Below are 16,613 nucleotides of genomic sequence, written 5' to 3' on the forward strand. Positions count from 1 at the left end.
TGCTTTTTCAGAGAGAGAGAGAGAACCCCTCCACAAGGTACCTGTGGTTACAGCTGTGGCCATTTGTCCCCCACTAGCAGCAGGGGGGTGGGGGGGGATCTTAAAGTGCCCCAGGAGCTCTGACCCATTGATCTGCTGCTCAGAGTCACCTCCTCTCTCAATGATAATGGTTTAGTCACCACTGGGAGCATGTACGCTGGTGGGAAATATCTAGTTGGAACAAGCTAGGAGCCTTAATTGTCCTCCAAATGACCTCCTTTGACTTTCACTGCTTGTGGGCAGGTAGTCAATCTTGTTCCCAACTCTGCCTCCTCCAGAAAGTGGTGTTGTGCCAGCAAACTGGCATGCTGACCAACAGAGGGAATTTTTAGCTCCATTGCCTCCTTTCCTGCTTCAGTGGGCTTCCATTTTTATTCAGGCCCAGGTTTATCTCGAATAACATGGGCCAACTGACATCATTTCACTGCAGCATAATGGTCACAGATTTAGAATCATAGAACCCTACAGTGCAGAAAGAGGCCTTTCGGCCCATCGAGTCTGCACCGAACACAATCCCACCCAGGCCCTACCCCCATATCCCTACATATTATTATACCCACTAATCCCTCTAACCTACACATCCCTGGACACTAAGGGGCAATTTCTTAGCATGGCCAATCAACCTAACCCGCACATCTTTGGACTGTGGGAGGAAACTGGAGTACCCGGAGGAAACCCACGCACACACGAGGGGAATGTGCAAACTCCACACAGACAGTGACCCGAGCCGGGAATCGAACCCAGGACCCTGGAGCTGTGAAGCAGCAGTGCTAACCCACTGTGCTACCGTGCCGCCCAGATTGTATCCCAGACAGTGATATACCCGACCGGGGCACAAGGAGAGCTGCACTTGTAGCTCTAAGCGGGAGCTGGTTCACTGTCACAATTCAGGTTTGCGTTTGACAGAGGCTTGTATTTGCTGTAACTGCAGCCACCATTGTTACTGTCAAATCTGCAAAGTTCCACTGTTTAGAGCTAGCTGATGTATTTCACGGAAGGGTTTTACAAGTTACTGCAATTCATTGGATTTGTTTCTCAGGGAGGCAGGTACTGAGTAATGCTGCAAGGGATTGATAAATTACAGCAGGCATGGTGACAGTGGTTAGCACTGCTGCCTTACAGCACCAGAGACCCGGGTTTGATTCCCAACTTGGGTCACTCACTCTGTGTGGAGTCTGCACGTTCTCCCTGTGTCTGTGTGGGTTTCCTCCAGGTGCTCCAGTTTCCTCCCACACTCCAAAAGACGTGCTGGTTAGATGTATTGGCCATGCTAAATTCTCCCTCCTTGTACCCAAACAGGTGCCAGAGTGTTGGCAATTAGGAGAATTTCACAGTAACTTCATTGCAGTGTTAATGTAACCCATTTGTGACACTAATAAATTAACTTTAGATCTCCCTAAAGTTTGTAACCGGACTTCCCCAATCTCCTGTTTTATCTTAGGAACACACAATTATGGGGCAGGATTTTCAGTCCACACTCGCCCCAAAGCTGAAAAATCCCACCTGAGGTCAATGGACCTTTGCACAGTCAGTGTCTCCCCCCCCCCCCCCCCCCCCCCCTCCCAATACAATTCCCATGGCAGGCGGGACAGTAAAGTTCTGGAAGTAAAGTGTGAAGGAGGGAGTTTCTTGGTGTGTGTTTTTTTTTCAAGTTACTCAGTTGTACCAGCAATTCAAGAAGGCAGCACGCCACCCCTTTTTGAGGGCAACTAGGAATGGGCAATAAATGGGGTAAGTTTTTCACTCGGAGGGTGGTGAGTGAGTGGAATCGGCTGCCGTCGGTGGTGGTAGAGACGAACTCACTGGGGTCTTTTAAAAGACTTCTGGATGAGTATATGGGATCTAATGGGATTGGGAGTTACGGATAGTTCTATGGCTTAGTAGGTATGGATGTGATCGGCGCAACTTGTGGGCCGAAGGGCCTGTTTGTGCTGTAGTGTTCTATGTTCTAAATGCTGGATTAGCCAGTGATGCCTATGTCCCATGAAAAAAAAAATCTTACTTGGGTATTACAAAAATCACATTTAGTGCTGCCCTTAATTTTTCTTGGTACTTTTAAAAAAGTACAGCTGTTTTGTATTAAATACCCTGAGTCTAGATCGTTACATCAATGAGACAGGGTCTAAAATCTCTGTGAAAGTAAGCGTGAGTGAAAGAAAAGTATGGCGAAGGGTCAGCAGAGTGAGATTACAAAATAGCTCCAGAGAGCTGGCAAAGGTACCGTTTGCTGAAATACATCCTTCTGTGCTGTGTGATTATATGGAATGGTGAAGTATAGACTGGGTAGTAATGAAAAACAGTTGACAGAAAATTGGTGCTCTGTTCTACATTTCTGCCCCACCCCCCCCAACTGAAGCAGTGGTCCAGTATAAAATTGAGTGCTAATCCTCTCTCGCCGAGTATGTGCTAACACCCAAGACAGATTCCATCCCCAAAGTGTTTGTGTGTACTCGGACTGTTCCTCAGCAATGCTGTCACTCTCTGTTACTATAAGATGTGATTTATGAGCAGAACTGGGCTATTACTATATGTGCATTGGCCTCGTACCAGGCCAGCCTGGAACTGCTTACAGCTGTGCTTTGGATGAAAATTTCTTCAGTGAATATTTATTGAACAAAATAAACCCATCAATAAAGGTGAAAATGTATGTATGGGTAAAAACAGTGCTCGAAAAGCTCCGCTGGTCTCTTCGGTGTAGAGAGTCCCAGAAGAAAAAATCATGTTATTCATTAATGGGATGTGGGAGTCACTGACTGGGAAAGCATTTATTTCTCATCCCGAATCACCCTTGAGCTGAGTGGCTTGCTAGACCTATTGGAGAACAGTTAGGAGGCAACCGCATTGCGTCACATATAGGCCAGTCCAGGTAAGGATGGCAGATTTCCTTCCCTAAAGGACATGAGTGAACCAGATGATGTGTTTTTCCGACAATCGATAATGGTTTCACGGCCATCAGCAGACTTGTGGTTCGAGAGTTTTATTTTAATTCAAATTTCATCACCTGCTGTGGTGGGATTCAAACCTAAAACCCTAGAGGATTACCCTGGATCTCCGGATTGCCAGTCCGGTGACAATATCATTGCGTCGCTGCCGTCACCTCCCCAAAACGATGGACACGATGCACCCCAATGGAGACTAAGTGCCCAGGCCAGCTGGAAAACCAGCGTGTCTCCGGCTAGCTCTGGCAGTGCACGTCAGGTGGGAAATGGATACAAATTAATGCATCCTACAGATCACGCCAGCTAGCCAGGCTTTTCAGAAATCACCCCCCCCTTCCCCACTCTCCCAACCCAGGGGAGCACCAACAACCCCTCAGCAAAGAGGGACATCGCAGGCAGGTGTGTGTGACCAAACCAGATCCTCCCCCAATTCAGTTCCCCCCCCCCCCCTTCAGGCCTCGGTAGTACCAATGGTGCATTGCCCTCTGGCACTAATACCCTGGTCTGGTGCCACATCACTAAAGGGGGTTAAAGATCTAAGTCCAGTGCCCATCTACCCTCTACTGCTGCCAGGCTGCAGCTGAACAGTCCCCTGAGGGGGTTGGGTGGGCTGGCGCAAGGGGTTAATCTCGGCAGTCAACCCTATGACGGGAGTTTTGTGATTAGACAGCCCCATCTAGCCCTGGTGGACCTGAAGATCACCCCTGGCATAATGATTTCAGGCAGCTCTCTGCCCAACATCTTCATTCCTGTCTGTCATCTGTGAGAACTTTGCAATGGGCTTGTCACTTTAATCTCCATGTCCCTCAGATACCTGGCAGGTTTTTAAATCGCAGCAGCACACCATTCTGCATCATCCTTTCTCTCTGTCAGAAGCTGCAGGTGTGAGCAGACCCTATTGAAGTCCTCTGACTGTCAGAAGACAGTCACTTTCACAAGGGGGAACTTCCTATCTCCACAGCTCTTCACTCAGTCTTGCTGCATTTATTTCAAATTCTGAGCCTTCATGGAAAGGAATCGATCTTTGAAATACTTTCCAACCCTTTGAAAACCTTTGTTTCCATTCAATTTCAGGACAGTCCTTTTTAATTCTCATTTGACTGTTCGCTTAATGCTTTTTACTTGGACTCCAGTCAGCTGTATTTATTTACCCTCCCACTTCATAGTTGAATGCATCTCAAGTTCCCCCATTATTCCTAACCACAATGGTCATAGCTGCAGGCAACTTCAAAAGAGCTAAGTGCTTTTTCAGTTCCTGTTTTGTGTAAACATTGGCTTTGGAACAATGGGGGCACTTGAGATGCATTCAAGCATGAAGGGAAAGCTAAATAAACACACTTGATTGGAGGCTAAATAGAAAACCACTAGGCTGTCAACCAAAGCCTATTTCAATGAAATAGAGAAGTTTTCAAAGGATTTCAGTTATCTAGGAAGGCTCAGAGACTTCAAATAAAAGCTGTGCGAATGTAATGGAGTTCTGAACAGATGTTAAGAAATGATATTCCCCCCCCCCCCCCCAAATGAAAGTGATATCTCTGTCAGAAGACTTCAAAGGGGTCTACGCACCTTCAGCTTCTGAGATGGAGGGAGAAATCTGTAGTTCAAAATGGAGTGCTGTTGTGATTTTTTTTTTAAAAGCCTGCCCCGTGACCAAGGGGGCCTGGAGATTAAAGTGACCAGGCCACTTCAAAGTTCTCACAGATGGGAATGAAGATATTGAGCAGAGAGTAACTGAAATTACCATGCAAGGGGTGACCTCCAGGCCTGCCTGGGCTAGAAGGGGAAGTCCAACCATGAGACCCCTATCCTAGGGTGCAGTGCCAACATCAGCCCCTTGTCCCCAGCCCAAGCCCACCCAATCCCTAGAGTCTGGCATTGGCAGAGGGCACATGGGCACTGGCCTTGCTGCCTTGACCCTCTTTGGGGTCCAATACATCAGACCCATACAGATCATTACCAGCACCAAAATCCTACCTGGACCATTTCCCACTGGAAAAGTGGCAGAAATTTTCTCAAAATCAGCTTCTCCCTCCCCAAATGAAAATAAAAAAGTTACTAATGAGTATGTTGCTTCATATTGACAATGACCAATTTAGGCACCTCAATTTCAGTGCAGCCTTGTCTGAATCAAAGTAGCTCCGGAAGTCTGAGCCTTCTGTTTGCTTGAGAACGCCAGCCTTTTTTAATATAAGCAAGAGAATTCAAACAGGAAGGAGATGGGTTGCGGGCATCGAGCCAAGACTAATGCCTATTGAATTACAAGCACAGGATTGAAGGCAATTAAAATATCATAACAGCAAGGTTTATACATAACAAACTCGCCTGTAGTGCTACCAAAACTATTCACACTGTTCTGATTTATCTGAATGATTACTGTAAGCAGGTTTTGGTACTTGGCAAAAAGAAATAACATCTTATTTTCTGTTAAATTGTCTTGGCAGGCTCCAGATGCACATGTTGAATGGAGCATTGCTGGCATTGCTGTTCCCTGTAGTTAACACCAGGCTGGTGAGTATCCCATTTTATATCTGTTGCCTCCGATGAACAGTTTGGTCCTGCTCCTTCTCACGACTGTAAATTTACTTTGTGAAACTTGTTCCTGTTTATGTTTCTGTTTTTTTTATATTGAGGACTTCCTTTACTTGAAGCAGGATTTCAAACCATTGCAGCTTTCAAAAGAAGATTGGACAACCTCTCTGTGCAAATTGTCAGCATGTTTGAACCCATGAGCTACTAATTTTGATTTGATTTGGTCCTTTTAACCAATAAAGAAGCTCTCTTGTTGGTGTGGGGCGCCAAATGTCCAGTTGTACCTTCCAGCAAATAATTCAGCTGTTACAAGAAAAATTCACCATGATTTGACAATTTTCCCCAGGAGGGGAGGTGGTGGGTTGGGGAGGAGAGGAGAAGGGATAGATGGGAAAATAGAGGGATGGGGAAGAGAGGTTGGAGTGGAAGGGGGCTGAAAAATTCTGGCCAATGTTTTGATTAAAGACTGGGGAATTTCTCACACTTTTTTTCTGTAAGTGCTCATTATATCTAACTGCCTCTTTAATATATAGCATTTGGGACAATCAAAGATTATGGGGAAAAAGCAGGATTAGGCTATTGAGTTGGATGATCAACCATGATTACGATGAATGGTGGAACAGGCTTGAAGGGCCAAATGGCCGCCTCCTGCTCATATCCTCTACCTTTTCTATTAGAAGAGGTAACTGGGCTTCAGTTATTATCTCTAGCAGTGCACTAGTGTGGCAGCTTAGATTGTAAGCACATCTTGAACTTTGTTCTTTTGAATGTGTAGAAGGGTTTGACCCTGCTAGTCAGCATATTCGAAAGAACAAAGCAGACAAAACTTCTAAATATCAGATCTTACAATTTAAGTGTGTGGAATCTGGATGCATCTTATTTAAAAGTAAATGTGGCACAGTGGTTAGCAGTGCTGCCTCACAGCACCAGGGACCAGGGCTTAATTCCCAGCTCAAGTCACTGTCCTTGCGGAATCTGCACATTCTCCTCGTGTCTGCATGGGTTTCCTCTGGGTGCCCTGGTTTCCGCCCACAGTCCGGAAGACTAGTTAGGTGCATTGACCATGCTGAATTCTCCCTCTCTGTACCCAAACAGGCACTGGAGTGTGGCGACTAGGGGATTTTCACAATAACTTAATTGCAGTGTTAATGTCAGCCTACTTGTGACACTAATAAATAAATTCAGCAGGGACAGTGCTGTGGTCTGTTTATACTTTGGTACATTCATGTCATTACCATCCTGTTAACACTAAACTCAGCAATTTAAAATCAACACCCATAAGGCTACAGTCCCTTTGGATTTCAAGTATCGTCTGGTCCACTCATGTCCTTTAGGGATGGAAATCTGCCGTCCTTACCTGGTTTGGCCTATATGTGACTCCAGAGCCACAGCAATGTGGTTGACTCTCAACTGCCCTCCAAGGGCAACTAGGGATGGGCAATAAATGCTGGCCCAGCCAGTCAGTGATGCCCATGTCCCACGAATGAATTTAAAAAAAAAAGTCCCAAGTGTGATGATGTCTGTGTGAATAGTGTGGGGACAGAGTAAGCACAGCGATGATTTAAGTGAAGTCACTAGTTGTATTTCAGATTGCTGTCATTGTTTCTTCATTCTGAGAAAATGATTTCATCATCTCCACAATGAAAGCTTGTGGCACTTGACAATTAGTGGAGTGAGTGCAGAAAACTCACTATCATGCCTTTTCATTATTCATTGAAAGGGTTGTCATTGTCAAAACGCTGCTGATCTTTATTAACCTTCAAGAGCCGCAGCCATCCTGATACTAGAGTGCTGTAAGCCTGTGGTTGTTTGCAGCCAGTATTAACCTACATTGGATCTTATTGTTAAATGTCATAAAGGGAAACCTAGGACTTGAGCTTTTTTTTTAAACGTCTATCTGCAGACGTACTTGGTCACCATTATGGAACAGAAGTGATGAGTGGGATTTCCGTCCCCAGCACGAACGGGCTTCATCGCAGGCAGGACAAGAAAATTTGGCCATTCAACAGCTGTCCAAATTTTCCTGTCCTGCCCGTGACGATGTCCACTCGTATCAGGGATGGAAATCCCAGCCGCTATTCTTTCTCGTTTGGAAATACTGTCCATGCAGTAGGTTGATGATTTCATACTTCAGAATATGGAGTGCCCATTGGAAACTTCAGCTAGTAGCTAATGTTTTCTTGAAATCAATGTAACTTCAAAATTTGAAAAGACAGCTCAGTGTTAAAATCCACACGCAATTGGTGTATGTCCTGGCTTTCTCAGCTAGTTGTGGGAAGCACCTTGTGCCAGTGTGCTGACGAGTGTAGTTTCTATTTGGACTGAGTTGCTGAGCTCCCTTTTTGTCAGTCACTGTGTTTGGGGCAGTGGGCATGGGAAGATGGTCTGTTTATCCTTGCAGGGCGGGTGGGCAAATTTGAAGGATGCCTAAATCCAGTGCTCCAAACTGCATCTCCTGTCAGCTAGCCCAAGTTGGTATTAGCATTGAGAACATGCAAGGAAACATTGTGTGTTACAAATGGATTTGAGGCCACTGCAGCAGATAGCTCGCTGGGTGGATGAAGGAGAAAAGCAGGATGTTTGAGCAAGCGGTGGATTTGTGGTTTTCTAACTTTCAAGTTTATTTATAAATACTGCAATGAACTTACTGTGAAAATCCCCTAGTCACCACACTACAGCACCTGTACACTGAGGGAGAATTTAGCATGGTCAATGTACCTAACCAGCACATCTTTCGGAGTGTGGGAGGAAACTGGAGCACGCAGAGGAAACCCACATAGACATGGGGGAAACATGCAGACTCAGCATAGACAGTGATGCATGTCAGGAATCGAACCTAGGTCCCTGGTGCTGTGAGGCAGCAGTGCTAACCACTGTTCCACAGTGCCACTCCTTGGTGCTGGAGATTAAGTTTCTCAAGGCAGTGCAATTTCCTCACCACTTGCTATTTACTGGGATGATATAGATGATTATCTTATTGACAAGGCAGCAAGATTTGTCAAAAGTGTTTTGATGCCACATGAGAGAGATTAGATTACCAACGATGGTATGTTTTTAAGAAAGCCAGCAAGCTATGCTACATCCCTTATCTAAAACTTGGTAGATTTAGAAGTTAAAATTGCAAGTCATTTCCACATCCCTTAGCCTTATCCTTATCGTGAAGTCTCCATCAAAGTGGTTTTGCCATTTAATTTACTAGTGTAAACTGCATTCTTAAGCAATTTTGGTAGTATCTGCTATGCACAATAATCAATGTTGCTCTGGTCTGCAAAAGGACCTCCGAAGAAAACCCAGAGAAGAAACGATCGCTAAATCTGCCCAGTGGAATCAATTTCCCCATCCCTGGGAGACGATGGCTCGTATAACATCTCAAACACTCCCCATTGATGATTTCCCCCCACAGCTATTGAACCGTACTAACTGAGGCTTAACTCTGTCTGCCATGTGTGAGTTAACACAGGAAATGGTATGGGCAGTAAAGCTGCTTTTCTGAGCTCCCTTATCTTGCAATGAAGATCAGAGAACAGGAAAAGACACATTTCACCAGGACAAATGAACAGATCTACTTCTGAATCCTGTTCTTTTTTTAAAGGTCGTGTGACTTCTTGATTTGTTGCAATCTTTTAAAAATATTAAGGAAACACTATTTGGTGTTAAAATGAAGATGGAGCAGAGGATAGTAGCTGAGAGAATACTACCCTTAGCATTTTCTAAAATTCAATTACACAATGTCGCTGGCTAGATCAGCATTTATTGCCCATCTCTAGTTGCCCTCAAAGTGGTGGTGAGCTGCCTTCTTGATCTGCTGCAGTCTCTGATGTGTATGTATACCCACCCTGCTGTTAGGGAGGGAATTCCAAGATTTTTGACCCAGTGACAGTCAAGGAACAGTGATATATTTGCAAGTCAGGATGGTGAGAGACTTGGAGGGGAAGCTCCAGGTGATGGTGTTCCCACACATCTGCTTTTGTTCTTCTAGATGGTAGTGCTGATGGGTTTGGAAGGTGTAAAGTTGCATGAAGAAAGGTGAAGAGAGCAACCAAAGAAATGAGACACATTTAGCATGGAACACTTGCTTAGTATTCTTAACATTCATTCATAAAACCAATGCAGAAATATGACAAAGTAAGGCCATTCCCTAAGTATGTGTCCAATAGTGATTGTACTCCTCCGTAAATAAGAACCAAGGGGTTTCAGAACTCGTATCTCAAGGGGTGGAAAATATGATTACACGTCGTGGAAATAAACTATAGAATATAATTGCATTGATGCGCGTGTGTAGAGCAAGGCAAGAGGACAGAAAATCAGTAGCAATACTCCTGATCTGCCATCATACCTTTATTTGATTTGATTTATTATTGTCACATGTATTGGGATTCAGTGAAAAGTATTGTTTCTTACGTGCCATGCAGATAAAACATACCGTTCATAGGGCACATAGGGGAGAAGGAAAGGAGAGGTGCAGAATGTAGTGTTACAGTCACAGCTAGGGTGTAGAGTAAGATCAACTGAATTATATGGTAGGTCCAAAAGTCTGATGGAAGCAGGGAAGAAACTGTAGGAATGAGCTGGGAGATCCACTGGATCTAGATTCCAATCACCACTGGACTTGCTGTTCAGTGGAAGAATAGCCTCCAGCCTTTTTTAAGCCAGTATGTGGGTACACTTTGTATACTTGTATATTTCTAACTGAATAGAGTACATGGATCTCCATGTCATTGACACTGCACCGAATAAGCCAACTGGCTCTGACTTGAGAAGTCATCGTTCTTTTCAATGTCTCCGACCAGCCTCTGTGGAGCCATGGATCCTGCCCATTTCAACAGCATTGCCTGCTAAACTGCACCTCTCAACTTCCGCAAGGGAAGTAAAATTCCATCTGATCTCACTTTAGATCCACTTTTAATTCCTTAACTTTATTTGGCTAAATCACATTTGGCAGGGGGGAGAAAAAGGCAACATGAGCTAAATAATAATATTTCCAAAGAGTTACACCTTTGTTCAAATCAGTTAGATTACATTTCTTTTATAATGGTGTATATTTTCAATAATGATGACTCAAAATGCCAGTGGTAGCGGTCACTTGGAGTAGTGGTTGCGTGCAATCCAGAATTTAATCTCAAGCAGAATGTCAGTTGTTTAGCACGTCAGTAAATCACTCCCCTTTTTGACTTTGTTTAGTTTGTACCTTTTGGAATCATCCACTTGACATTGCTATTCATGTCTGTGTCATCGTGTGTTGCAGTAGAACTTGGCTGCACCACAAAGATCCTGAATCGTTTACTTGCCCGTTGGTACAAACAGGCTGATCTTGAGTCACGCAGGGAAGGATATCTACAATATTATTCGTTTGTGCTGACTTTCATTTCTCAGGTGGGGCAAAAGAAAGGGTCATAATTGATTTCTGCTTCTGACCGTTATTCGGCAAACAGGTTCGAGGGGCAAAATGGTCGCCTCCTGTTCCTATACCCTGTTGAATATGCGTGTTGAACAGAACTTGGCAGTGTTCCCTCTCCATCGTTAAACAGCCTGCTCGATGGACTCTTGAAGAAGATGTCCAAATGATACATCTTGAATAAGATACTGGAGTTTGTGTAGTTTATACGTAGCTGTGCTCCAAGTGCACCCTCAGAGGTTATAGTACCTTCACAAAATTAAGGTTTAGAACATTTATTTTATAAACAAGTATGATACCTGGAAACATGGGCAGGAGGGAGTAAAAACTCAAACTCCATTCATTTTCACTCATTTTAAGAAATTGATATTCTGTGCCCATAAAAACTTAAACTGTTAAGTTTATTTATTAATGTCACAAGTCAGTTTATATTAACACTGCAATGAAGTTACTGTGAAAATACCCTAGTAGCCATGCTCCAGTGCCTGCTCACATACACTGAGGGAGAATTTAGCATGGCTAGTGCATCTAACCAGCACGTCTTTCAGACTGTGGGGGAACCTGGAGGAAACCCACGCGGACTCGGGGAGAATGTGCAGACTCTGCGGGAGTCGAATCTGGGTCTCTGGTGCTGTGAGGCAGCAGTGCTAACCACTGTGGCAAAGATGGCAATGGACTATCTTTAGATGTTTCTGGTAGTTACCTAAAGCAGGCATTGGAAGCCTGTACAAGTTTAATTGAGGGCATGCTGTCTATTTTAGGCTCCATATAGGAAATTGGGTAAGATCAATGGGAGGAGAAATTGGGACAACTCAGTTGAGAGTTCCTCAGTTGCTGCAAGCTTAATTTTTTTTTCAGTTGAAGAGCAGATGTTTTCCTCGACCCAAAGTTGAGATGAAAATTTCCATTTAGTAAATGTGTTCCTTCTGAGCAGGAAGATAATTTTCCAGTGTAGTTGATTTAGTTTGATGCATTCACATCTTGTTAATTTGATGTTGTGGCAAGAGATGTAAAATGACACTGTGTTGATATTGGTTGTTTTCATGTTGTACTAAATCATTGGTCATAAAAAGGAACAAAGTTTCTTTAATCACACTGCCAAAAAACCTCAAAAGGGAACTTGGATAATATTTCCTGTGAAGAAATATATTACATTTTAGTTTTATTTTGGCATAGAATAGTCTGTGCATCTGTAGTCAGTGTGCATGTTTCTCTTATATTTTGAAACTGGTGCTAGTACACAAATGATTTCAAATGTCTCAGTTCTGCTGGTATGGAATTGCCAATCTTAAGATTACTGTTGTAGTTTTCTCCTCCTCCTCTTCTCAGATCTATTTTTGATTTTTTTTCTCTCTCGGTCATGTGGGCATCGCTGGCTGGACCAGCATTTACTGCCCATCCTTGAGGACGTTTAAGAGTCGACCAATGCTGTCAGTCTGAAGTCACATATAGACCAGACCAACTAAGAATGACAGTATTCCTTCCCTGAAGGACGTTAGTGAACCAGATGGGTTTTTAATGACAGTTGACAATGGTTTCATAGTCATCATTTGACTTTTAATTTCAGATTTTTATTGAATTCAAATTTCACCATCTGCCATGGGTGGGATTTGAATTTGGGTCCCCAGAGAATTACTCTGGGATCTGGATTACTAGTCCAGCAACAATACCACTAACACCACAGCCTCCCCTTCTCTTAAAGGCATTTATTTCTTGTGGGTTTGGTTCCACTGGCACCAGATGTTTCACCATTGCTTTGGTCCAAATGGCTGTTCTTTATGTGCAAGTCTGAACAGTGGGTGGGTTGTAAAGCCATGCTTCCAGTACAGCTGAGCTCGATCCAGCTGTTGTCTGACGCCTACACTTCCACCTAGTTACTAGCGTTGGTTACCATTGAGGAGGGATGCCTGTGGCCAATTTTGCAAACCCTACCTCAATGTATCTGTGCCCACTTGTAGTTGCCTGGTTACCTAGCTAACTCGGTACAGGCTGCGATTGTATGTGGGCTGTTCTGCGTTTTTTAAGTGGTCGAACCATCACAGCAAACCCAAACATTAGTTTTAAAATGATGCTATCTTCAGTTGTTTTTTTTTAATATTAAGCTTTTTTTCCATAATAAACCTCTTATACTTCCTTCCTGAAAGCAATGCTAATGTTGAGTTTGGTCCCACTGGGTTAAAAGCGCTCTCGCAACTAAACAGAAAGATCAAATGGAGGAATCTTGATACTTGAGTAAGAGGCTGAATGCTAAGAATTTTGAGCTGGACCCTGACAGCTACTGAGTATCAGTAATATCAACAAACATTATTGGGCTTCATTCAGTAGAAGTTTTTATTTATTATAAACCTTTTCTTACTCCAACACTTGAGCATATCCTCTCGGCTGACACTTCAGGCAGTACTGAGGGAGTGCTGCAGTGCCCATCTCTTGGATAAAATGGGGCTGCATCTATCCGCTCAAGGTGAAAAAAGAACGTAAGAACATAAGAAATAGGAGCAGGAGTAGGCCATCCAGCCCTTTGAGCCTGCCCTGCCATTCAATAAGATCATGGCTGATCTGTCGCTGCTCAGTTCCACTTTCCCGCCCTCTCCCCATAACCCTTAATCCCCTCTCCTATCAAAAACCCATCAACCCGCGTCCTAAAAATATTTAGTGAGGCAGCCTCCACCACTTCAACGGGCAGAGAATTCCAGAGATTCACCACCCTTTGAGTGAAGAAGTTCCTCCTCAACTCCGTTCTAAACCGCCCCCCTTTTATCTTGAGGCTGTGCCCCCTAGTCCTACTGTCTTTTTTGAGCGGGAAGAGTCTCTCCACCTCTATCCTATCCATCCCATTCATCATCTTATACGTCTCAATGAGATCTCCCCTCATTCTTCTAAACTCTAACGAGTACAAGCCCAGTTTATTCAGCCTCTCCTCATAGCTCAACCCCCTCAACTCCGGTATCAGCCTAGTAAACCTCCTCTGCACTCCCTCCAAAGCCAAAATATCTTTGCGCAGGTGCGGCGCCCAAAACTGCACACAGTACTCCAGCTGCGGCCTCACTAATGCCCTATACAGCTGCAGCAAGACCTCCCTACTTTTATATTCAAAAGAAAAGAAAGATTTGCATTTATATAGCACCTTTCACAGCATCCAAAGCTCTTTACAGCCAATGAGATGCTCTTGAAGCATTGTCATGCTGTAATGCAGGAACCACACAGCTGTCTGCGGCTGGGACAATGATATCTTTTTTTGATGTGTTTAGCTAACATGTTTCTATTAGCAGATTAGCTAGTTGGTCATTAACTTGTTGGACAGGTTGGCATGTTTGTCTGTTCAATAGTGTACTCTTCATAAACAAAGCCACTGACTAGGAAATACTTTTGGGATGCTGACTTTCTTTCCTGTCTGTGCTTCCTCCGAGCAACATTAAATGCCCAAGGAAAGTCAGAAACAACAGGAATTGTTGCTGGTTTTAATTCCACATTTAAAAAAACAAAATTTGAGTCACTTCAAAAAAGGAGTAGGTGGATTGTAGCAACTGAATCTAGATTTCTGGCAGCAAATATTGCCTGTATCGGTATTTAATTTGGATATTTATGTTAAAATAATTAATTCTGTTGGTTAAAAAGTTCAATTTCCCTTCATCTTTCTAATCCCTATTTTCACACCCATGTTCATCCTTCTGTGGCTGGAATTCTTCGACCTCGCCTGTGGCTGGGATTGTCCAGGCCTGCTGCCTGTCCAACTTAATTATCTCTATTATTATTTACTCATTTTAAAACTATTGTTTATCTCTCAGGCAGTTTGGTCACATGATCAGTTATTGGAAGCAAGCTTTCTTTCCCAAGAAATCGTCTTGGGAAGGGACCGTCACCCAATATGAAACATCGGTTCCTGCCCTTCCACCACCCCCAAAACAAAAGCATATGGGGCCATCACATCATTTCAAAGAATGCTATTTTAATGACATTGGTTAATTTCTGTCACTGCTTTTTTTGTCTCTGTCTGTTTTGTAGCCCAAATTAATAATTTTGAATAATCAAATGTAGACCACACTTAGTGTCTCCAGTGAGTGAATCTATTTGTGTAACTTGGAACTCTGCAGGATTTGGTTCTTTCGTGCTTTGCTACTTGTACACTCTTGTGAATGCTACATCTATACTGTCAATACGTTTCCCATGTGATATTAATTCATTGTCACAATTACCCTGGTCACTCACCCTCAAAGATGAGTTTGGATTTCACTCCAGTGCTGTTACTCTGAATGCTTTCGACAGATGCAATCATAGTGTTGGGTGTATTTTAATATATTTTTCGTTGACAGTTGCATTGGTTACATACTTATAAGTATGCTGTATGAAATTTATGATACTGTTTAAACATTATTCTCAGTTTCACCTTAAAATGTAGATTTTTTTTGTGTGCAATTAAGTGTTGTTACAGTAGGGTTGTAGACTGAATAAGGCTGTGTAGTTTGATTTTTAAAAGGCCTCGCTTATTTCAAATAACAGGAAGAACCCATTAAGCCTCTCAAGATCATAGCTTGATTTTAAAAGCTGGAGGCTACCTTGTGCAGTGAAGTGTGTCTGAACTGGACTCCATGGTGATTGCCATTATGTAAAACTACCAACCCACCTGTCGGCAAAAGAAATGTGTGCCGAAAACTGGCTTCCCACTCCCGATTGTGGACTTTGTACATAGGGTGGCGTGGTAGCACAGTGGTTAGCACTGCTGCCTCACAGTGCCAGGGACCCAGGTTCGATTCTGGCTTTGTTTGTCTATATGGAGTTGGCATATTCTCCCCATGTCTGTATGGGTTTCCTCCCGGGTGCTCTGATTTCCTCCCACACTCCAAAGATATCCAGGTTAGATGTATTGGTCATGCTGATTTGCCCTTTAGTGTCCAAAGATGTGTAGGTTTGGAGGATTAGCCTGGGTAAAAAGCTTTTTTTTGGAGAGTCGGTGCAGATTCGATGGGCTGACTGGCCTCCTTCTGCACTGTAGGGATTCTGTGGTTATTTGTGTATAGCCTGTCCTGGAAACTCTAGGTGTTTCTCATCCTTTTAATATGTATCTGTTTCAGAGGCAGAGCTATTCCAGCTTCTATAACTGTAATAAGAGATCTCCATTAAAATTCTTTTAATAAAGATGATTATGTTCATTAAATTAGAATCTAAAATAGTCCTGCTTCCATTGCTGCACAGGGAGGTAAATCTCATTGTTAACTGGATTTCAAAGAGAAAAGGTTGTGAAAATGCACCTGGAAAAGAGGATGTCCTGAATGAGAGAGCGAATAATGTAGCCCTTTAACAGACCCAGATTGGTGCTGTTTAGTCCTGTTTACTTTGGGTGTAAGAATTAGAATGTAAGCCCTGTTGATGGCTATTGGGATGTAGCTGCTTCAGTTTGGAATTGTATGGCACAAAATTTCCTCTGTGTAACAGTGATTCCTTGCAGCCTTTAGGAACATCTGATATTTTGATGGGTGTTTGAGCTTATTTTTCCAGTATCAAACCGTTGACTGCTAAAATTGAATTCGGAGGAAAATATCTGCCTATCTATCTACATTTTTCTGTGACGTGATGTTGCAGAGTCAAATTAGGCAATGTGCTTATCTACAAAACCTTTCTGACATCTGTTGTGCTAATTCTATGGGCTCCCTGATGGAACTCCTTCTTCAATATTTCCTTTCCCTTCCTGCCCACCGTAACATCCATCTTGCCTT

At 43.3% G+C, this 16,613-nt stretch overlaps 1 protein-coding gene across 1 annotated transcript in view; it reads left to right on the forward strand.

The window, feature by feature from the left end:
• Nucleotides 1–16,613, forward strand: part of tmem164 (transmembrane protein 164) — a 124,813-nt gene that overhangs the window by 52,719 nt on the left and 55,481 nt on the right. Inside the window, exon 3 of the mRNA XM_080187937.1 lies at nt 5,420–5,486. Within this exon, the coding sequence (XP_080044063.1) occupies nt 5,420–5,486 (67 nt within the window). The remainder of the gene's footprint in view (nt 1–5,419; nt 5,487–16,613) is intronic.

The sequence above is a fragment of the Carcharhinus amblyrhynchos genome, chromosome 4 (assembly GCF_965287045.1).
Source record: "Carcharhinus amblyrhynchos chromosome 4, sCarAmb.v2.hapA, whole genome shotgun sequence".
In the NCBI taxonomy this organism is placed as follows: Eukaryota; Metazoa; Chordata; class Chondrichthyes; order Carcharhiniformes; family Carcharhinidae; genus Carcharhinus; species Carcharhinus amblyrhynchos.